The sequence below is a fragment of the Nipponia nippon genome, unplaced genomic scaffold (genome assembly GCF_047370975.1).
Source record: "Nipponia nippon isolate SJK-2023a ecotype South Korea unplaced genomic scaffold, ASM4737097v1 scaffold_2, whole genome shotgun sequence".
Lineage (NCBI taxonomy): Eukaryota > Metazoa > Chordata > Aves > Pelecaniformes > Threskiornithidae > Nipponia > Nipponia nippon.
The window spans coordinates 104,495,142-104,518,249 of record NW_028262336.1 but is presented as its reverse complement, the minus strand read 5'-3'; the positions used below and the strand labels follow the sequence as shown (position 1 = coordinate 104,518,249).

Sequence of the window (23,108 nt, the reverse complement as noted above, 5' to 3'; positions counted from 1 at the left end):
AATCTGCTTTTGAGAACTGGTTGGCAACTTTAATTAATTGTAGGCAGAGCTATCATTGTCCTGGTTTGATCAGGGAAATTCACTTTACAAAAACTGAGATGCTGGTATTTTATTCTAGCGATAGCAACGAGGAGTCATGTGATTGGTTCTGCAGAAATGGTAGTGATGTACGTGGAGTAGGCAAGACAATAAAGCCTGTGAAATCAAACTGAAGATATTTTTTGAGAATTTATTGCACCATTTCAATTTATAGAAAACTGAGGTAACCCTTAACAGGAGGAAAATTCAACTCAATATTGCAGAAAGAATAAGAAAAATCACCAGTGAAATCATATGTGAAAGTACAACCATATACTGTTCATTCTTTAAATCTGTTAAAATTTGTACATGTTTCCGAAAGAAAGATTGGCTTAGTTTGTTGGCAACCCACAACTGTTTTGAAAGCACTACTGAAACTTGTGTACTGTAACAGAGTATGACATTACTAAGAAAGACTCAAGACCCTCCCTCCCTCTCTGATCTCATTTGAAGCATGAGAACTTCAAATTAGCATTGCTAATGCACAGGACCCCAATGTACATTGTGTCTCATTTTTGTATGCTCTGAATTAGCTTTCCATACCCTTTTCACTACAGATTTGTAGATGTCAAGGACTCCTAGCCTTGAGCATGCAGTATTAATTAGTACATATGAACAAAACATATTTATAAAAGACATTTTAAAATGAAATGTGCTTTCTCTTGGACCTTCTACAGTCTGGAGATGATCTGCAGTTTGATCTCAAACTATTTCAGCTTCAGACAAAAACATTTGGAATGTTTGGAAAGACTACTGAAAGTTCTTAAAACAGCCTTATGAACATTACTGTTACAACTCAGTAAAACCCATTAATGTTTCCCGCAACACTGAATCTAAACATGCATCAGCGTGACCATGATTGATAATTCCAAGTTGCAATATGGACATATATTTCCAGATCCTACAGAAACAAGTGGCTGTGGTCATTCACAACACAATATTGCACAATGTAGAATAGAGTGCCTCTTTTTAATATGTATAAGGAAATTCCAATGTGTATGATGAGACAAAAGCAGATATATTTACTTGAGTGAATTTGTAAGGCATGTTAAAGCTACTATTTAATAAAATAAAAACCTGATTACCAGATAAGAAAATCTTTTTGGAAATGCTTTCTCTTTTCAAAACATTGTACAAATTCCCCGCTGACAATTCTTATAAAACATATACATGCTGCAAAAATGAAACGTACAACAGGAGCAATGAAGAATTACCTCAGCTTTCATCACCACTTCACTTGATTGAAACTGTTCTCATGTTCCATTAAGTATAATAATATATTTGGAAAATGTAAATAACCTAATTACATTTTCTTGTTTCAAGCTGCCAGGCACCAGTCATATATCGCAGTCGTATAAAAAGAAGATCCCTGCCCATCTGCAGCCAGCTCCAAAAGGGAACTAACTTGGAACCTGTGATTAATGAAAAAGAAAATCAGAAGGACGTTGTTAGAAAAAATGAGCATTGGCAAGACACACATTTAAGCAGTCATGAACCTCTGCATTCTCACCACATTCAGCCTCACAACCTAGACCTTAATATTAATAAAAATTTATATTGCGAAAGTTATTGCTTTATAGTAATTACATTATACCATAGGTGGGAGATTCTAGTTTGCAAGCAGCACAGTAATTCCATGTATGTCACAAGATGCGTAGTCTTCTCTGCTACAAGGCTTTGTTCAAGTAAATAGGAACCTGAACACCGATAATTAAGCAAATGATTTCTTAGTGAATTTGGAGAAAAGGACCACCATGTTGTCTTACAACACTAATATGAACGTGTCAATCTTCAGGCAAGGTAAGGAACCCACACTATGAGACCAAGCCCTCTTCCATCTCTGCTCACATTTGTGTTAGGTGCAATATACATGTAGAACTGCATTGAAAGAAAACATTTCTTTTCTAGTAAAGTTGGCTTAGGATGTTCTCTACTTGCATCCTTCATCACCATTGCAGTTCATTATACTTTCTGTTGTTCAGGGGTGGTGTTGAGGATAAGAGATTCAGATTAAAAAAAGAAAAAAAAAAACCATGAAAGAGAAAAAAAGAAGGAACTGCAATTGATGGGAGGGAGGAAGTGAGCAGAAGCAAGCAGTACCGCTTAAGCTGGCTTTGCTATGAAGACATATGTATGGAGGTACACTTTCCAGTAACCCAGTAACAGAGACCTCCCTACAGGTCTGAAAGAACATCACATCTTAAGAAGAGCGAGTGCCCTAGAGGAAGGCTTAATAGGTAGGCTGAGAATTTTGGAAGGCAAGACACAGTGAAATGGAGTTGAATCAATAAACAACGATGGTCAGACTTCCTGCACAGTGTTTTACAATTGTAATATTTTTATTAACACATTACAGCAAGAGGATGTGCCAAAATAGTGCTTTGTCCTAGCAGTGTAACTACCTACTTTTGTCTCCAGTGGGAGTGAAGAGTTTTTCTCCCTTGCTACCCCTTCACCTACTCTTCCTGTACCATGCCATGGCAGAAGGCTGGCAAGGACATGAAATTAAAAATTCGTATGGAAAGAAGGCTGTGTGTTATCAAAACTGGGTAAAATATGGGAAGACCCTCAGATATTTTATTCTGGATTGACACTTAAGGAATCTTACAAGAGTATAAACAATTTGCCTACCTTCAATTTCAGTCCAGTTGACAGCAACTTCTGCTATAGGTATTCTCAAGCGCTGAGCTATATAAAGAAGTTCCACATCAAATGCCCTGAAGAAGACCAGGAAATAGCAAATAGTCACACTTATTTCCAGAAGAAAGATGGTGGCACTGTTAATTAAATCCCTAGCCTGATTTAAGAAGGTTGATGTTCAGTTATGAAGTTGATACCAAAGCTCTACAGGTCAGATGCACATGAAAGGGAAATTAATTTCCCTGACTGAACAGCTCAAAACATAGCCAATATACAGACAACAATACTTCATTGCATCCTGTTTTTGAAGGTATAGGTCACGCTGTGTTCAGACGACTGCTCACTTTTCATTCTGCCACAATCATGATTTAAACGTTTTTAAAGACCAAGCAGTCAAACGTGCAGTGTGAATCTACATCTCTAGTAGTTTCATCAAAGGGGACAGGTACCTGCTGTGGCTTTACGCTGATCTGATGGTTTCTCCTTGTACTTTCTAAGTCAAGAATAAGGGCAGCAGCACAGAAGTGAGAAATTATTTATGTTACTGTGCATAACAGAACCTGAACAACAGTTGTACTTTACTCGGTGACCATTTAATGTACAACACAAAAACCCTCTTGAGAGACCTGTCTTTTTTGCTGGCACAATTGTTTGCAGGTTGTTCAGCAGAATGAACTGGGGAAGTGATCCTACTCTCTAAGTCAGCTGCCCCTCCCGGCCCAGTTAGTCCAAAATATGCTTTAATCCTCTCAGTTCTCTGGACAGAGAACTGTTTCTATGTTTCATTCTTGCAAGTGCATGCTCAAGTGGGCCTTCTGGATCTGAGACATGGAGGCTTTTGGTATTTGAAAAGCGTTTTGGTAACCACAGCTTGTAATGCTTATGTAGAAAACAGCATATGAAACTACCAGTAGCTACTATTGACAAGGGTGAATGCAAATCACAATTATGAAGATCCTGGTGATTTTGGTTAAGTTTCTTAGATTTATTGATTGCTGGCTTTTTTTTTCCCCTCTTTGTAGTCTTCAAATGCCAGTAGAGGTGCTCTTGTTCCTTAAATGAGTTCTAGTAATCGGAATTTAAGCTAAACAGCCCCCCGCCAATAAAAAGCTTTTTAAAAATACTAGTCTGTATTGGAAAAAACTGTCAACGGCCATCCACATCGGATTTCTACCAGATTCAATACATATTCAAACACAGAGGTTTTTTCCCAGGGAACTAAACCTTGAAGGTTAAGGAATTGGAAACGTTTTAGCCAAGCTGTTGGTAAGGTTTCCAGTTTGAGGTCAATGGAACAGATGTTCCACACCAGCTTACACAGGTCTTGAAAATGCAGCTGCGAGGCAGTCAAGTACAATTCAATACTAATCCACATTTTCTCTCAATAACTTCATAAGTTTAGAATCTCCTTGAATTCTCATTGCTAAGTCCAAGACAATTTTCTTTTGAAATGGAAAAAAATCTTTTGCCACTGGAGCAAAAGTATGCAATAAAAAAAAACCCCAACATTATTCATTCATGCTTCAAGGGCTGCTTGAGTTCAAGTCATTGGTAATCCCATTTAACACTACAGAAAGGGTAGAAAGGGACAGATAGGTGATCAAGAGCAGGCAAAAAGACATACTTTAGCAGGTTGCTAGCCAGGTTCAGATGCTATTTCCTTCTACTTCAAGCCACTCTCTCCTTTTAAGCAGTGCAGTGCATTTCTCCAAAACTATTAATGAATGCCACAACAGAAGACCACTTTGAAATGTGCATTTAGGTATGACACGTACACGTAGGTTCCCATTGAAGTACAGACCACAGCACGCTGGCTTGCTGGTGAAATCATTACCAAACATGCATCAACCTGAACTCGCGCTGTACGTGTATGTTACAGGAGAGCTATTGATATCACCCTGGACAGCATTAAAACATGCAAAGGCAGCATAAACAGAGGTTATCTACAGAGACTACAGTTATTGTGTATAGAGAATTTAGAACCACTTTGTAAATCTGATTTTGATTAGGGGACAGGCCTTTTACTTGTCACAAAAAAAGTTACAGGAATAAATGGGGTTTTTGTTACCTCAGTGAACTGAATCTGCTCCAAGTAGCCTTGCCATTTCACTGTTTTCTTTAAATGAGGGTTGAATATTATTTTATTAATTATGCCATGGTCTCTTCTGCTGAAGTTGTATTATTTAATTTTTTGCTGACATTTTACATTTGTAAGCCAAAACCCCCATGTATTCACCTTTGAATGTTTATGAGTCATGTGTATTAAGACTAAATCTAATTTTGTAATACTTACTACTTAACTGACTAAAAATCTTAAGAGACACAGAGTAATTGTCTGATGAATTATACTATATGAGCTGCTCTAAAAATATTACTACATAAAGTATTAGCCTAGTGAACTAATACTTGTTTGCAACAATTCCTATGGACAACTGATTACTGGAATGTCAGCATATACATCACAGTACAACAACATTAAACAGTTTGGTGAACTACAGCACTCAAAGTAAAAGATTAAAAGCACAGGAATTAATCAGGTTGAACACTAATATTGTTACATGTGGTTGCCATTTGTGTAACAGTGAACATATCCTGAAATTAAAACACCCCTATTCAAAGCTGAAAGGAGAATTACTTCCGTAGTATACCGCTGGGATACCTTTTTCCTTCCCCTGTTCCCCACCACTTTTCAGTACACCTCATACGCATACTAGAATAGTTAAGCGGGGAATATAGATCGCAGTGTATTCAATACGCTGCTAGTATTACGCCCATACTGCAGATCACCAGATCCAGATGGTACAGAAGAACCGTACAGAAGTTTCCATAGTCAGGATTTAAGTGTGGGTATGTTAGCTGGAGCCTACCCTAGAGGAGATCAAAGCAACACCAATAGATGAGTTGGTAAGTGCAATACATGTGTTTTGACATGAAACCATTTGTGACTAGTTAACATGTGACAGAACCGCTCTTAGAAACAGCAAGGAATTATTCACACCACGTACTTCACCAGATCCTGCTGCAGGGAGGGAAAGTAGGTGCCTCTGGGGAGGGGGGGATGCAGCTCAGAATACCTAAGTTCGGCTCCAGCCTGAATGAATTCAGACTCCAATCTAAGTACCCAAAGTTAGACACCCAAAAATATATGGTGTGAACAACTTCGCCATCTATTTCTAATAGTGGCTCCATTAGGTGTTAATTAACACAAACATGAAGTATAAAATATAGAAAGAGAAAAAACTTCTCCATGTGGTTGTGTTTATGCTAAGAAGTACTTTTGGTTAAGTTACAATTTAAGATGATGCTGGCTAAAGTTCAGCTGAACACCAAGTTGGTAGGTGTTTAATTGAATTCAACCCTTTTAAACTGAACCCTTAGAATGCTTCATCTTATAAAATATCTACCCTGCAAAATTATTCTGTATTTTTAAATCACACTAGGACTCTTTTTTGCTGGTCCAATATTAAGTATTTCAAATATCAAAATTAGGCCTTCAGTTATACTGTTTTAACTGGAACTTTTGGACTTTTCTACACCCAAGATATGTTGTTCCAGAAGACTCTTAATGGGCAGAAAAAACTTTCAACAGTTAAAGAGGTTTAAGAATGAAATAGGATGTCAAGAGGCTTAGACTGCCCCGTACTGCTCTAGCTGTACTGGGGCTTTTGAAAGTCCACACGTCTGCCAGGAGCAGGACTTTTTTTACAAGACATAGTTATAACAGCATAGTTATAACAGCAAAATATTTTTGCTTTGATTAGATGTTCATAAACAATTCTACTTGTCATGCACAAAACCAGGAAAAACCAATTCATTCCACTGCTCATGTTGGTCTACAATGCCAAAGAAGTGGAAAAAAAATTCCTGTAGCAATATGAATGCTTATTTTTCTGAAATTTTTATATAGAGACTCACATTTAGAGATTAGTGACAAACTGGAGAAACAAACATTAATTTTTTATATTGAGCTTTTGAGTTTTAAATGTGAAACAGCATGGCTTGTTCAGTGCACAAGGCAATTTTTATAGACAAAAGTAACAGCAACAATTTGGTCTAATCAGTGATCTGCTGAGTTGTGTAATATCATTATAAACTGCCCCTTTACAAAAGTATGTCAATCAAACCAGGACTAGAACTATGTTTTGAATTTCCTCTCATTTTATCAATATTCCAGGTAGGACAGTAACCGCTGCTACGTCTAGTTCTCCTATGTAAGGAAAGACATTTTCTGGCTGGAAGAAAATTTGTGATTTTTCTGTAGTCAGAAGAAATCAATGATCAAATTTAGGGTAGGAAAATTCTGCCAGTGAGACCATTTAGTTTTCCAGTTTTTCTCCGGTGCACTGAAATTTAACATAAACAGTTACATTTCTCAGGTCAAGACTGTAGATGCAGAACTAGAGCTTTTTTTGGAGCCTGAAAGTGAGTAATTCCAACTGTCTCTATTATGTTTTTAAAACATCCCTTTTAATTTTCTTTTAAGTTTTAATTTAAAAAATGTGCTCCATCTATTTCTGAAAAATAGATCAGTGGTGTAATCAGATTCAGAACCTAAAACGCAAAGCATATGCTCTCTGTTCAAAAGGTTGCTCTCATTTCAAACTAATGTCAAAACTTTGCTATTTAGAAAGTAAATTTCAAGAACGTTTGGTTTGTATTCATATATACACAGCCAGCTCTCCAAAGGACAGTTAAACAAATAAGTCAACGAGAACACTCACAAAAAAAAGCTAGTTTAGGATGTAAGCATTATTTCTTAGTATCAAATATATAAACAGTTTCCAGTATCTATTAATTTTCAGATGTTTTCTAAACTTTAGGGTTAGATTAACAAAATATTCTAGGAAATACTGTGAGCTCTCTGTAAAAAGTGTTACATGATCCTTATCACTATAAAAGAGTATTTTTTCTTGTATATTTCAGTTTGCTTTTAAGATTTCCTAAACATAAGCACCTATAAATCAAATTCAGCACAGCAAGAAGAAAACTGTGGTCTGATTTCTAGTATTTTTAACATTAAAGAGGTGATATTCAATTCAATGTCCACTGGAATAGAAAGAGCATGAAGAAAGCAGAAAGCCTCTACAGCCCAGAAACTAAGCTGCCTTTGATACAAAATTGCTACAGTAGTTTTTCTTCTAACTCACTACTTTCAGGATTTACTGAATAGTTTATCCTTTTGACACAGCTGAGGCACCAGCAACCTGACACATGTTTTTTCCTACATATTACTATGCAATGAGTTGAATTCACCCTGCTGAACTTCAGTTGTCTACAGCACAGACAACTCCTCCTGTACAAATTGTCCAGAGTCCCTTTATAGTCAAGGGCAGGAAACAGGCATTTGTCGGCTGCACTTCACCTGGCATATTTTAGAGGCCTATATTCAGATGAAATGAATTATACTCTAAAACTGTCCCTTCTATTGGTCTAAAAAGGGAGGCTAGATGACAAGGAGATGCACTCTATATGTGACGAAGCAAATCCTCTGTTGTGTGTGCGTATTTATACTCTAAATGAGCAGTAAACCTAACAGTTCAGGGCAGGAGTTATTAGATAGCCAATTTGATAGTCATTTTATATTAACATTGTGAGTAAATATGTTATGTATTAATGTTTAGTCTAAATACTTATTATGTCCTCACCTAAGAATTTCTTTAACGCTGTAGTATCTCAAAAAACCCAAGCCTGACAAAACTTGAGCAGACAGGATACATCTATCCTGCTTCTGCAGAAACCGAATCATGTTCGTTCTCTTCAACAGCTCACCACATGCTCTGGTTCAGCAGCAGGGAGCCCTCGACAGACGCAGTGACTAGGGTGCTGGCTCTCAGACGGCTTTTATCGTATTAAATCCTGCTTGTTTGTTGAATACTCCCCAGCACTCTCCTCCATTATTACCAGAATATCTGAGCACTGACCACACTGAACTGAATCCTTCTTTCAATACCCAACAGAGCTGCATGTCACTAATGGGATTTTAAGATTCAAAAAGAATCAAATAATTCCTTCAGATGTCAAATAGCCCCAATGCAGTGATGTAGAGGTGGTAATAAACCCGGATTTCAGAGCCTTTTGTCCAGTATCAAGATAGTGGTTTCTCTGCAACCCCTTGCTGATGGTCTCAGTATGAACAAGTTGTTCTGTGACCCAGTTAGGGACTCACCATTGTTCCAAGTCAGCAGGAACGTAATACTGACTACTATTTCTTCCTCTTAAATTTTCATTCTCATGACATGTACAAAACCTCCACGGCACAATGTCTAACCAGTTTTTATTTTCCTTTTTACACACATGTTATATGTGTGTAAAAGACATCAGGGAACAATATCAGGGGCCAGTTTTGTTTAAAATAAGAAGTTTCCATTATTGGGCTATTTCAGATTCTTACATTACCACATACAAAGGAATCCAACGTATGGTTCTATGGGATGAATGTTTGATGTCCCTGTATCATTTCCTACTGCAATTATCCCAACCGTCTGTACACCACAGACATTTCATTTAGGACTACCGTTTCCTTTAATATACCCACTTTCCCCACATGCTTATACCTCCCCATCTCCCAGTTTTCTTTCCAGATCTTATGAATATTAACTGGGAAAGGGACAGTACTCTCTTTTGTGCACTGAAACGTTAGCTTGCAGTGACACTTGCTGAATGGCTATCCATGAAGCTGATGATAAGCAACTTTTGAGTCCATACTGTAGTTTTTTTCTTCAGCTGTGGTAACAATCTGAGTTTCTCTCCTCTACTAGGGTTTCAGTTGCCACAAAACTTGCCAAAGCTTTCCACTTGAGATCTCTACTCTTCTGTCAGATTTTGCTGAAATTAGCCAGTAAGTATGAAAATAAAGGCCAGGAAGTACAGGGACTGCCTGAAGGACAGATGAGGATAAAAGCAGGCAATATATTGCCTGTTTTGGCAGAAAATTAAACCAAATAAAAAAACCTCTATTGTTGTTTTAGGCAAATTTGTGACTTGGAAGTATCTGAAGAGCTGTTTACTGGAAGAATTTGAGTTATTAAAACAAACATTCTTCATCACTAACCAATAAATTTCACGCAAATAGGAAAACACGTAGGGGATTAGTTTATGCATTACTGTAAATAGAAGAGCAAGAATAGAAGGCTAATTTTATAGCAGCACATAAAAGCACAACGAATTAACACACCAAGACCTGAAGATCTGGTGTGTTCCACACCAGCAATATAATTACTATAAAGTAAATGAGCAATATCCCTTTTTCACTGCCTCTGTTCCTGGATAATGGGGTACAGATGATAATGTACAGCACATTATTCGTACTCTTTTGTTCCTTTGTTGCTAGAGAATCTGAGTAGCAGGAGAAAGCTTGTTAAGATTTTTTTTAATAAAAACCTGAACATTTTATGTAATATGTCCACCCAGTAAGTACAATTATATTCAAAATCTTCCATTTACAACAGAATAAGATTGAAGATTGCATTTTTACAGATTAAACTGATCATCCTCATTCATTTCTTTCAGTATTTCTTCTTGAAGCCCTTCATTTAAAGAGTGAAGTTAAACATGATAATTTTGAGATGTGCACTTCTGGGCTACGCATACATGTTTATCCATGTATTTAGAAAATTCCTGTATATGAAATTTACAGAACTTTATAGATCAAGTTTGGTTTTGGAGGTAGCAGCAAAAATCACATTTCTGGTTCAGCTATAGTTTTCTTTAGAGCAATAAGCAAACCACTCAGCTAAGAAAGTGATTTTGCGAATGCTGACTGCTCGCAATTCCACATTCAATTGAACAGAAGCTCCATGTTCTGCATCAGATTTGTGCACCCAAACATTACCTTTGCAATCCCATTCTGGAGGAGCAACAGAGTTCAACTATCACTGCCAAGGCTCAACCTAAAACTAGATGTATTGGAATTGACTAGGACTGCGGGACTACACACATTCTCGTACGAGAACATTGTTCAGTAATTCTATTCCCTGTCAGCAAGCAGTAGCCCGTGAGAGATTTTCTTGGACGAAGACAACAGTTTGAAAAGATTTGATTACACTTAATTAAGCCTAGGGACTGTCACCATCCTTTTCAGCAATAATTGTGGTGTAGGAAATTTACAGAAATTATGGTATTTGTGCGGAAAAAGTGTTTCAGTCCTGTAACAGTAGTCATGACTGTATCACTCTCATAAGGGAACTGTTCCAGCTAAATTATAATGAAAGAGAGCTCTAAAGTAATTCAAAGACTATGCATAATTTTCTTCTGTCAATGAAATCTATCAGTAGTTTTCTCATGAAATATTCTAGCAAGAAAATAAGATAAGAGTAGGCATTTCCTTTCACTTTGAGGCTTCAGCAATTACAAACATCAACTATGGATTTTAGGTAAAATGTTTTGGTTAAGCAGCACTGAATTTTGAGGTGGTAATGCATAAAAATAAACTGATAAAATTTTTTAATAGGATTAATAACTCTTAACTTTCCGTATCATAATAAGAGCTGCTCTCCATTTCTTACTCTGTTTGCATGGCTCATACCTGTAAAAGGAGAGAGGACTCTCAGAAACAGGGAGTGGATTACGACACAATCAAAAATTGTTTGTTTGCGATTTCTTTTAGAGGTAAAGAGAGAAGAGTTGAGTTCTTGGGATTTTCTTTTTGTTTGCTTCCCTAATCAATTACCAGTTGCTCTGACAAGGCAAAACCAAAATGTCCTACTTCTCCGTATTACACAACTCCTTCTATATCACATGCCAAAGTAAAATGGACTTGCAAGGAGTCAAGGAGACAATTGTTGCTGCTCAAAATCTCAGCAATGTAGTCTTAAAATCCTTCTTGCAGTTTATGTTGGATGCTCATTTAAACTTAAAATTTAGTAAGCCCATCTGTTCCCCTTCTCCCTATCATCACCAGTAGAAAGAATAAAATTAAATACTCAACTATTTCCTAAAGTATATCTTAATAATAAAATAGAAATCCTACCAAATACCAGGATATTTTAGCACAACAAGAAATCTAAATTGCCAAGCAAGTAGTACTATAATTGGTTAAACTGAGCAGCTAGGATTTATACACAAATGTCACATGCTTCATAGTAGCTGCAATACTGAAATTACTTTTTCAAAACCATGTTTAATTAAGAAAAAAAAAAAGAACAAAAAAAGAAAGAATTTACCAGCGTTCTATATGAAGAGTTGAGAAGGTCCGCGAGGCAGCTTCTCTGGTTAAAAGCTTAAATCCACACTGCGTGTCCCTGATCTCTTTAACACAGAGAAACCATACAAGGAAGTGGAACCCATACATAAGAAGAGTTCGAAAGTAAGAGCGCTGTGGACAAAAGACAAGAAGTTAGATGGTTTCATTTAAGTGATGAGTGAAGTGTTTGAACAGAACTGGCTTACAGGGCAATAATCCTGTTTCATGATAGCTTTCAAAGTTTGTAAACTGTTTTTGTTTTGCACTGGATAAACCCGGAACTTTTCAATTGTTACACTGAAACAAAATTACAGCTGAAAAGGAAAGACTTGCCCGTCAAGCGCATGGTTAGGATGCTGGCCTAGGATATGAGAAGTCCAAGTTCTTTTTTCTGCTTTCCCTAATTCAGAGCAGCTTTTCATTCTGGATAATGCCTTAGTAAGTGGAGCAGTAACCTGCACCTGGATTTCAATTAATGAGTGGGACAGCCATAGTATCTTCTACATGGTTCTCTGGGAATTCCTCCAGGAAGAATGAAGAAGGAGGGGGGATGGCATGCTACCTGCTCTATTCCACTGGACACTTATAAGCTATTTTGCCCCTCTGTCTACTCCCCTTGTTTTCCTAAAAATTGGATGAACAGGTCCAACAAATTCAAAAGTTACTGGGACAAACAATGAAGAATAAACCAGCAGGACTGCATAAAGACTGCTATTCTTAAGAATGCACACTAAAAACTAAACAGGTTCCAGCTGCTTCTCTGAAACAAAAATTTTTAAAAAAGTTTTATATTATAAAAAAGCCCAAATGGGAGCATCTCTTGTTTTTCACCACCCACTTCTTTCATTCAAGACTGCATGATCTCCAGAGCTTGCACACACCATGTTAAGGCACTTAAGGGAATGTAATTAGAGAATGCACTTTTTTGCAGTATATGATGGACCAAGTAAAACCAGGACTAAAGTAACAGCTGCTGTGCAAGATAATATTTCATTTTATATTTCCAGCAATGTTACACAGTCATCTCTTTTGTTCTTTTGCTTTCACAAATGTATTTTATGTTCCTGGTAAACGTTCTCCCAGCCTACTCTTTGGTTACATTTTTGTTCTTGACCTAATAATCATACAGGTAAGTTTGTCCATGGAATCCAGAGGCTGGACTCTGGGTTTGCAGTGGTCCCTCCTAGTCTTTTATTCAAGACAGCTCCCGAACAACTAGAACTCTGATCCACAAACAGCTTCTGAACTCACTGCTGGTCTTAAGCTCAATTCAGGTGATTACATCTAAGACTGCAAGCCAAATACTATGCAAAATCTTTAGAAGCCAACAATTTAACTGGTAAGCATTTCTGCGTGATAAGAGATGCCTTTAAAGCTAATAATTTCAAACCTCACTTGAAAAATGAGAAGATGCTCGGCTTAAGGAAATTCAAATTCATAGCTTGTGCCTCTCAGAAAAGTGTTCTAGCCCTAGGTTAATGGTGGATCTGGTGTGGATTCTTTGGCTCTTTTGGTGAAGGTGAACCACTGTGTGACCAAGAACACACGGCTACTAGTCCCAAAAGGGAAGCTCTAAGAGTCTGCATGACTGTCAGCCAGTGAAACTGTGCACTTACTTCACAAAGAGGAGTTCCTGGTTTATGTTCATCACTCCCAGGACTATTTATGCATGTCATACTAGGGATTCATTAAAGTACATTAACAATTCTGGAGGCAGAACAGAATTCTTGATGTCTTGAGACTGAAATTAAGAGTGAAATTCTGGTCTTAATAATAAATCCCACATGGCTGCTTCTTACAGCTTCATTCTACTGTTTTAGATGCCACTAAGCCCAGAGAGAAATCCCAACTTCTCAAAGATTGTTCTGCAATTTTTTTTATACCTAGTGCACTACAGAACAGTCTCTTCCCAATATGGTAAAGGCAGTCTTTCCTCTCCAGTCTAGGGACAGCTGGGTGATGAAATGGGCTACATATTTCAAACAGAGCAGTACTACCTAACCAGTTGGTGATTCCTTTATCAAAAAAATCAGAAATATGGGGAGAAACAGGAAGCAAAGAATGGACACATCCTAAAAATTGTACTTCTGCATTAAAAGATAAAGTCCTATTCCCATTCCTCTCCTTCATGTAGCAAGACCTTCAAAGATGAAAAGAAATATGAATGCACTGAAGAAAGTTTTTCTATATTCAGTACCTGACCACAAAATGAAGCATTTTTTCTGTGCTCAAATTTATCAGCTATGTGGTCTCCATGCAGTAACAACATTTCCAGGATACACTGGCTGCACAGATAACAAATAACTGCAAATGGTATATTTTGTACAACAAGTGTGCAAGTACCATGTCAAAGATTTATCCTAATTTCTGATAATGATGAAGGTTTTGAATTTTTTTTTTTTGTGAGGATGCTAACATACATGCAGCAGTATTTACAAGAAGTCTTTCCAGTGAACCACTCCAATAGTACCTGATAAACCAGCAGAAAAAATTAAAGATCTGCCAGGGGATGAACATTACCAGTGTAACTTCTTTTGAACTTTTGTAACTATTTTAGTAGTTGTGTATATATTTTAGAATCATTTCAAGTGTTAAACATCAATATAAACAAAACTTACTCTTGAGAACATTCAACATGATAAGCACATCCAATGATGCTGAAAAAATTAGTCCAGCAATGTGCCTGTTGCAATACAAGTTCCATGCCTGTGCTTTGTCAACTGTCTGCCAAGACATCAGAAAACCAGATGCAAGATAAGACTGTGCGCCTATGCATCACTGTTTATTCCACAAGAGCCACACACAGAACAGTACTGTCTGTGTGTTCAAAACTCAAAAATTTTACTATGAGTAATACAGAAAAATTACAGTACTTTCCCATGAATTGAGATACTCTTCAACCAGTTTGCTGCTAATTATCCCTAACTCATTTTAAACGGGTTTCAAGATCTGCAGATCAAGTTCTTGCACTGGAAGGGAATCAATAAAAATGAACTCATCAGTTGCCTTCCACTCCAGCCGCAGTACTGGTTACTAGCTACCAATTCTGACAGGGATTAGAAGCTATGCTTGTAAGATGTTCTCAACTAGGAAAATTAAATCCATAAATTGGAACACTAACTGACACCAGTTCAAAGTACCTGAAATCTAGAACACATCCTTTGCATATGATGGAGCACATGCTACACTTATGACAAGCTTTTCCTACTGTTTTGCTTGCGTTCTTTTACAAATATTGATTATTTAATTGTAAAATCTGTAGAGCGGAATCAAAAAATTGAAGTATTTGAGTATTAGTACAGAGCGGGAAATGGAAACAAACCTTTGCTATTGAGTCTTTCTCCAGATGAGCTCTAGAACCACAGGAAATAGCCATCTGGTTCTGCACAGGAATACAAATTACAGAGTTATTACTCAAACTAACATTTTCTGAATCAGTGGAATCTTGTGCTGAGAGCTGTATCATAAAAAACTTCAATGAAGTATACTTTTCTGCTTCCTGTAGCTGCACTTTTTCTACTGCTAGATTCTGAGGCTAAAATCAGTCTTCTCTACAATTAACAGATCATCTAAAGTTTATTACATTTTGCACAGGGTGCATACAAATTGCTGCAATTTATCAAGGTCTGGTTTAGCTTACATTGTTCCTCTGAGGTATGCATACAGTAAATGTGTCAAACAGCACAGATAAGCATTCAGCATTCCTAGGCACTTAATGTTATAACGTATGTTTTCCCTGAACATTGCACTGTTGAAAGGATAACAGAATAAAGTACTTGGTGCACTGATGTACCTTCAAACAAATAAAACGCCATGGTATTAGCCAAAAATACCATCTCAAATTAAATCAAAAGATGTGATCAAAACAAAAGGTTTAAAATTATTCTCGCGCTACTACTTCTCACGTGAAATCTCTCAAATCTACTGCATTTGAGAGTGCGGGACTGACGCTGGAGAACCAGCAGCTGCTGCCGCCTTGGTAGCGGAGAGCATCAGGGCAACACCGCCGCCCGGCGGCTCCCGCACTTGCGGTCCTGCACTCGCAGGCTGCGATCCTTCAGGCCGGCACATCCCTCGCAGCTCCTGCTGGAAGGCTGCACATCGCTTCTGGCACATCGGGAAACGAGCTACGAGTACCTCGCTGTTCTGCATTTCAGCACTAGGTTAATAAAAATAAACCTCGGTTCTTTCAAGTCAAGCACCCAAAAGAGAATGACTATGCAGGGAGGAGCTCTTGTTACACAGGTTTTTGAATTTTTATTTACAATAAAAGTTCTTCCAAATACTGTCATTAAACTAACAACTCTGAGAAAAGAGAAGCTCTATAAAACAGGGTGAAATTAAGATGCATCCTTAAAGGTATACAGGATGACATCAGATAAAAAGAAAATACAAAACAGTTAACAAAGAAAAAATTGTTTTTTAACTGAGTAGGCAACTCATGGTATTTATACAAAGTAGAACGACTTCAAAGGAAGAATGATAAATAGAACATTATGTACTGCATTGAAATAGGCACAGTGAATGCAAAGGATGTAAGAACTCTGTGAAAGCTACCTTCTGACAGCCCATTCTTGCAGCTTCTAAGCTTACACCTAGGTCTTCAGACTTACACCTAGATCTTCAACCAAATCTCAAAAAAACCTCAAGTTGAAAAGAATTACAAAAATCAATCTGTATGCATGTGTATTAAACTAAAACCACTAGAATTTATACTCACAGGCCATGGCTGAAGACTTTTTAGACCTTCTTCTACTTTTTCAATATCTTCAAATTTTGTAGCTCCATCTGCATCGGCCATAAGAATTTTTTTCCCTCGAGAACTAAAGACACCCTGCAATCAAAATAGTCAATAAAAATCAACACCTTTGAAATCAGTATTTGTCTTTAGCTGCAAGACACTCCAAAAACCTAATGTAGTAACTAGAACAGCGGTATCTCAAAGATTCAACACAACAGATGAGTCTTAATATTCTGCTAACAAGAATTTATCAATTTATATTGTAATAACATCTAGAGACTCTACACACTGAGTAGTGTCCCACAGTGACAGACAATGCATGAACACGAAAAGTTAACAACGCCTCTCCAGAGAAGCTTGCAAACTAAAAGCTTTACAAACCAAAATCCCAAGAGACAACAAGTTGCTACAGTCAGTTGTACAGCGGAGCACAAAGAAGCAGTGATTAGCAGCTGCCACTGTACTAGATAGCTTTTCTTTGTCATTTGAGGTATGGAAAGGAGGATGCAGCGCTATTTTTTCCTAACACTGTTTCAAGAGAATTCAAGAGAGAATCTTAAATTAGCTTTGAGAAATAAGTCTTAAGTCACAGTATCACTGCAAAACATTTATGATGCACAGGTCTCACAGTTTGTTTTGCCATATTCTTGGTCAGACATCTTTGACAATTTTTGAAGGGGTCCAGACAGGAAAACAATTAGCAGTGGGTTTGCCAAAAGTACTGTCGTAACCAAGCATGTGTGACTTTGGAAAAACCTGTCAAGAAAGTAGTAGTATATACATCCACTCTACGCTCTGCAGTGCAAAAATATATCACACAGAGAATTGTTCTCCTTCTGTTGGAATAACTTCAAAATTATATCCCTTACAAAAGCTCCATACTTTCTAATTTAATGTTTTCTCCATTTCCTATAGTTACTCATGTTTCATTAAAAAAAAAAATTAAATTGACATATTGAAGATAGAACTTAAAATACAGATAAAGACAGTCACTGATAACCCATAAACGATACCAGCCTTTTTCATAAAAGTAAGGTGTCATTCATCTTGGGAAAAAATGTTCCTTCTAAATGTGTAACAGCTATTTTATTTTTAGATCATGATGATTTTATGATAATATCTATGTGAAAATTAATATGTGAAAGCATAAATTGTGCTGGTTCTACTAGCGAGCACAGGTGATAGCAGTAGGCTTCAGTAAACACAAACTTTGCTAGATGAGAGTGTTTGTTCATTAGCCATTTTTAAAGCCACAACTATTACCTGGAAAGGAATGTTTGCAAATTTAGCTGTATTTTCTCTACAAAAGCTTTACTTTAATCTGTAGAGGTTTGGTTTTTTTTTGGTTGGTTGGTTTTTTTAAATGCAAGCCTATTTCTAAGTGGAACTAACAGGAACATGAAATTCAAGTGGAACTACCAGGAACATAAAATTCAAGTGGAACTTTTTTTTTTCTTTTGAATTCTCATATAAAAAAAAATTTTGTTACTGATCTTCCTGGCAAGAAAATACCAGGTTTCCAAGATCTGAAATAAGCTTATTTTGAAAAGTTTTTGCCTTTATTTATAGAACCTGTACTCAGTTTTCTGATAATGATTTTGTTAATATATTGAATTCAAAGTGTCAATCAGCACAGCTCTATCTTCTGCACATTTGGGCACAGGTAGTTCAGACAGAGAAGGAGATGAAAGTATCAATTACCATCCTGACTGCTCCTCCTTTCCCTCGATTTTTTACCAAAGAAAGCACTCGCACTTTGTCGCTTCCATATTTCTTGCAGTATTTCATTGCAACCTGATAGACACACAAAAAACAGCATAAAACAAAAACAGGAATCAAGGTAGAAGTTTACATCTGCTCACCCTTTTTAAAAAAAAAAATAATAGCACAGAGCTATAACAACTTCAGTCGGCACAAATACATTGCCAGTGTTTGCTGGAGTCTGTTTGGGAAAATAAAAACCAGTTCACAGTCAACACAAGAAGACCGAAGAAGCTAGTCATGTTCAATAAGAACAGGATATTCCCCCAAGAAGTTCTAAACCCCATTCACCCAAGCCCAAAAACCTCAATGCTAATGGAATTTGTATCATGCTATTATAGACCTTTTATACCAACACCAACAGTTATTCAAAGAAAAATAATTTTCTACTACTGCTACCTATTTCTCACTTGTCTTGCTGCTATCTGTGGCTTTAAACAAAAATTCACAGTGATCTAAAATCCCATTTGCACTGCAGGGATGTGCACATTTTGTTCCATGTTGTGGGGAAGAGAAAGCATGAGTTTTCTCCTCTATTTTTTTCTAAAGGTTCTCTCAAGTCCTTGTAAGTCCAGAGGCCCATGGCCATAGTGTGCTCAGTTAGAAATGATCCTAGAAGGAATGCAAAGCAGTCAAAAAATATATACAAGCAATCCTTAATGGACAAGCTTAAGGGAAGTAAATTAAAAAACAGCATTCATTTTAGTAGCTAACTCAAACATCTTCCAATCAGTGGTAAAAAACCCCTCAAGTTGGCCAGCCTTCCTTTCTAGTGACATACATCGAAGTCGAAGCAGAAGAATGCAGAACAATTTTGAAAACACTACTATGGCATGGGGATTTTTAAATGAACAATGCCATGAAGGGTATGGGAAAGAGCTATACAACATGTCAGCTGTTCTGGCAATCACAGTATAAATCAGCTATTTTAGAAGGCTTTTTAGCTTCATCAAGTTCATATTCACATCACTATGCACATGTAGAATATTTTATAAGAAATTTCCTGAAGTTAAGACTAGAATTTTTGGAATCTCAGCTGCAGGAAAATGGCTGTCACAGCTGCCAATCAAGAACACTAGTATTTGCAAAGAATTATATGTGTATGCATGCGTGTACGTGACATCTACAATGCATATAGGACAATGACAGAAAGTATTCAGAAACATGAATTTTAATTATCAACTACTTCAAGTACCAAAATATAAATGCAAAACGTTGTTATATTTCACTAATGCAGTACAAAAATACGTACCTCTGATTATTTGGTATGACACTTCTTTTTCTTACCTTTGTAGTTTGATCTTTACTACCATCATCAACCACTATTACTTCATAAGTGAATGAAGGATCTCGTTTCTTGAAAATAAAAACAGAAACAATGCATTTCATCTGATTTCTTAAGTAGGCAGTAGGTCTTTCAAACATCAGCATTCTTTTCTCCCTAGCAGTTTTTAACTCATTCATGGTTGCCAACAGACACCAATACGAATGTAGTAAATTTGTTTAAGCTGGCATAATTAAAGAATTTTGCCATATGTGATGCATGTTCCATTACATTGGCTTGTCAGTTTTCCTCAGCTACCATCAAGAACTGCAAAATCAATTTAGTTCTAAAAGATGAAAGCTCAGAACAACATCACTGTTATGAAAACCCAAACAAAACAAAACCCACAAACCTTCACAATGGGCTTCTTACCCAGAGAACATATCCTAAGGAAGAACAGATGCTTAAGAAACTTGTTGGAACAAACAAGGATTTAGTTTAGAAAACGAAATGTATGGTTAATCCTTAATCTCTGTCTTGGAGAGATATCATGCATGCAAAGATTTTTCATCATACAGTAGTATCTTAAATTTTTACTTAATTTAAAAATACCTTCCGGCATTCAATCTAAAAATATCTGATAAGAGACAGAAGCATTACTTCTAAGTGGCTAAGTAATACTGTTTTAACATACACCAAAATAACAAAGTCAATAGATCACTGACTTATTATATGTAATACATAGAAAAATAATGAATTTTGAATGCAAAATGAAAATACCTGTCTTTTTTCTAGATAATCCAAAGCTTCATCCATCATAAGAGGTACTAGGGAAAAGGTGGGGGAGATCAGGTTAGTAATTATAACAAGCAAAGCACCAAAAAGCACCTGCACAAGCAAGCTGAAAACAACCACAAAGCAAAGCTGAGAAAATTGCCTCTTTCATACACTACTACCTTCAGTAAATAAGCTTAGCACCTGCAACTCTAAGTCCTGTCCTTTCTGAATGCAAAAAGAACACTGAAGAAAATCACACATGTAAGACAGGACAAAAACATTTCTTCTGAAGGTAAGAACCAACTTTCCATTTTGAAAGATGTAATTCTCTACACAATATTAAAGGGAAAAAAAAAAATCATTGTCCATGACTGACCCTGCAAACCAGCACTGACTTTATCTCCTTAAGCAAGCTGACAGAGAAGGCAACAAGAGAAATTCCTAACACTAGTCAGTAACATGCCTTCTCTTACTAAGGCTGCTGGCCATGATGCTTCAGCCAATGAACAAGCACTACGTTTGCAGCTGATTTATCTGCAGGTTAGAAAGACATTCAACCTTATGGTTGTCTTTGCAGTATATGTTCATTTCTGAGCACATCTCAGGTGATTTTTCTGTCTCCAAAGAGAAAGACAACTAAATGAAAATCACATGATGCATATTAAGACCTTACTTACTGAAGACAGGTGTACGAGAACCAGGACTGAGGAATGCACTGGACTTGAGAAAGGGCCAGGCCTACCCTGTGTCCAGATACACTTTATTTGTCAACACCTCTCTTAATGGAATCCCAAACAGCTCAGTATATTCACTCACCAAGAAAAGCAATGACAACGTCAGCTCCAAGTACAGCTTTAAAGCTTGATTATTTCTATCGCATCTGAAAGCCTTCACTTTTTAGTATCAGGTACTCGTATATATGGCCAAGTCAAACAGAAACCCATGATATTATCCTTTTTTCTGCTTGTCTAAAGCTGCTACTGTTGTTTACAGAGTGGGAAGGTCTCAAATCAATTTTAAAAGTCTTTTTCTACTTCTTGCCTTGTAGCATTTACAGGGGCAATGAGCAGCCGTTCTGCTGGACTTCATTAAAAGAAAGAGGATTCTTACAAGTGCCTCATGCTATTTTTAGCAGCAGAAATCAAGTTATACAGTGTCTTAATTTTGAAATTCAATGTACTTGGGCTATTTTCTAGAAACTGTGTCCAAAATCAGATACATAATCTGGCCTGCCAGAATCTACTGCTAACATAAACTGACCTCTGCATTATTAGAGTAACAACAGATAGATTGTCTTCTTTTTCTCAAAACAAGAAAAATCTTACACCGGTCTTCCTCATTGTATGAGGGCACAACAACAGAGAGTTCCCTTGTAGGGGGATCATGTATACTTGGTACAGGTTCTTTCCTGCCTTCAGCATTTACGAAGAATTTCTCTTCTTCATGTCGGTGAAGGGTTGGCATTTTTCTGGCAGTTACATGAGCAATCACACAAATCTGTGATAAAAAAGAAAAAGAAATGAGAAAAATTGTTGAGCATTCCATTAAAGGTTTACCTAGCTGTTGAATGTGCTACAAGGGGCGACCAACTATATTTCAGTAATGAGGTGGCTCAGCGGTGCAGTACTTCATCCACTGACCAAATCACACAGGACCAAAACCTTCTCATGCCGTTTGATTACTTCATTTCACCTACTCTGACCACTGTCAGCATCATTGGCTTATTGCTGTTTTCAACTGTAAAGCACTTAGATGCCTCCAAACTTGCGGTCCAAGCCCTGCTGCCCCTTTTCCCAGTTACCTCTACCACACAAGCTGATCCTGCACAGAGCCAGTGAAATCAATGGCACTACTGATGACCAGCCAGCCGTATATGCTTGCAAAACTGAGGCTCAGATCATTTTTTTACGCATGGCTAAAATAAATCTGTAGAACTTGGGAACTCCATATAGGCGGTATTGTTGATGGGCAGCAGAATTTCTCTTTCCAAGTGTCGAACTTCTCAAACTTGCACGGTATTTCAGTCACTCAGAAACATACAGGACTCCCAAGTGGTTACTGTGAAAAGCGCGTTCCCAGGGCCTTTCACAAGGACGAAATGCTCCACTTTCATCTCGTTTGCAAGGCGTTTCACCCCACGCCTCGTGAAAAAACATTCCCCTCATAAAACCACGGGCAAGCACGGCCCCGCCAGCTGCCGCAGACACGGAGCCAGGGGTGAGCCGCGCTGCCGGCCCGCCCGGGCCAGCCCTGCCGCCTCCGCGGGCGCGGCGGGGTCGCAGGGCCCGCTGCAGGCCGCCGAGCCCCCTCGGCAGGCCCGGGGCCCGGCAGCGCCCCTGCCCCACACAGCGGGGGCGGGGAGAGGGCGGCACCAGGTACCGCCCCCGCCCCGGAGGCCCCCCCCCGGGCCCGCGGTGACGGCGGCGCGGCTCTCACCAGGACAAGGAGGAGGGCGGCCAGGGCTGCCAGCACGGCCGCGGCTTGGGGCAGGGGCAGCGGCAGCGCCATAGCCCCCGGCCGGCGGAGGGCAGCGGCGCGGGGCGGCGCCCTATCGCGCAGCGACAGCGACGCGGAAGCGAGCGCCTCAGCGCCCGCCGCCAAGAGGGGCCGCTCCTCCCGGCGAGAGGCGCTGAGAAGCCGCCCGCGCCCCCCAGCGGCAGGAGCCC

The 23,108-nt window shown here is 38.1% G+C and overlaps 1 protein-coding gene across 3 annotated transcripts; it reads right to left on the bottom strand.

The window, feature by feature from the left end:
* Positions 1–209: 209 nt before the first annotated feature.
* Positions 210–23,085, bottom strand: ALG5 (ALG5 dolichyl-phosphate beta-glucosyltransferase). Of its 3 annotated transcripts, none has more exons than XM_087759624.1 (10): positions 22,879–23,085; positions 21,768–21,939; positions 20,446–20,492; positions 19,689–19,757; positions 18,342–18,434; positions 16,620–16,733; positions 15,222–15,281; positions 11,880–12,031; positions 2,710–2,795; positions 210–1,490 (listed from the first exon to the last, which is right to left on the bottom strand). In XM_087759624.1, exons 1-10 carry the CDS (start codon positions 22,948–22,950, stop codon positions 1,378–1,380), a joined length of 978 nt encoding a protein of 325 aa, XP_087615750.1. In that variant the 5' UTR covers positions 22,951–23,085; the 3' UTR covers positions 210–1,377. The 3 variants fall into 3 exon arrangements, with proteins under 3 accessions (XP_087615750.1, XP_087615748.1, XP_087615749.1); XM_087759622.1 differs by lacking the exon at positions 22,879–23,085 and adding an exon at positions 22,244–22,774; XM_087759623.1 differs by lacking the exons at positions 210–1,490; positions 2,710–2,795 and adding an exon at positions 2,804–11,242.
* Between the last annotated feature and the right edge of the window lie 23 nt (positions 23,086–23,108).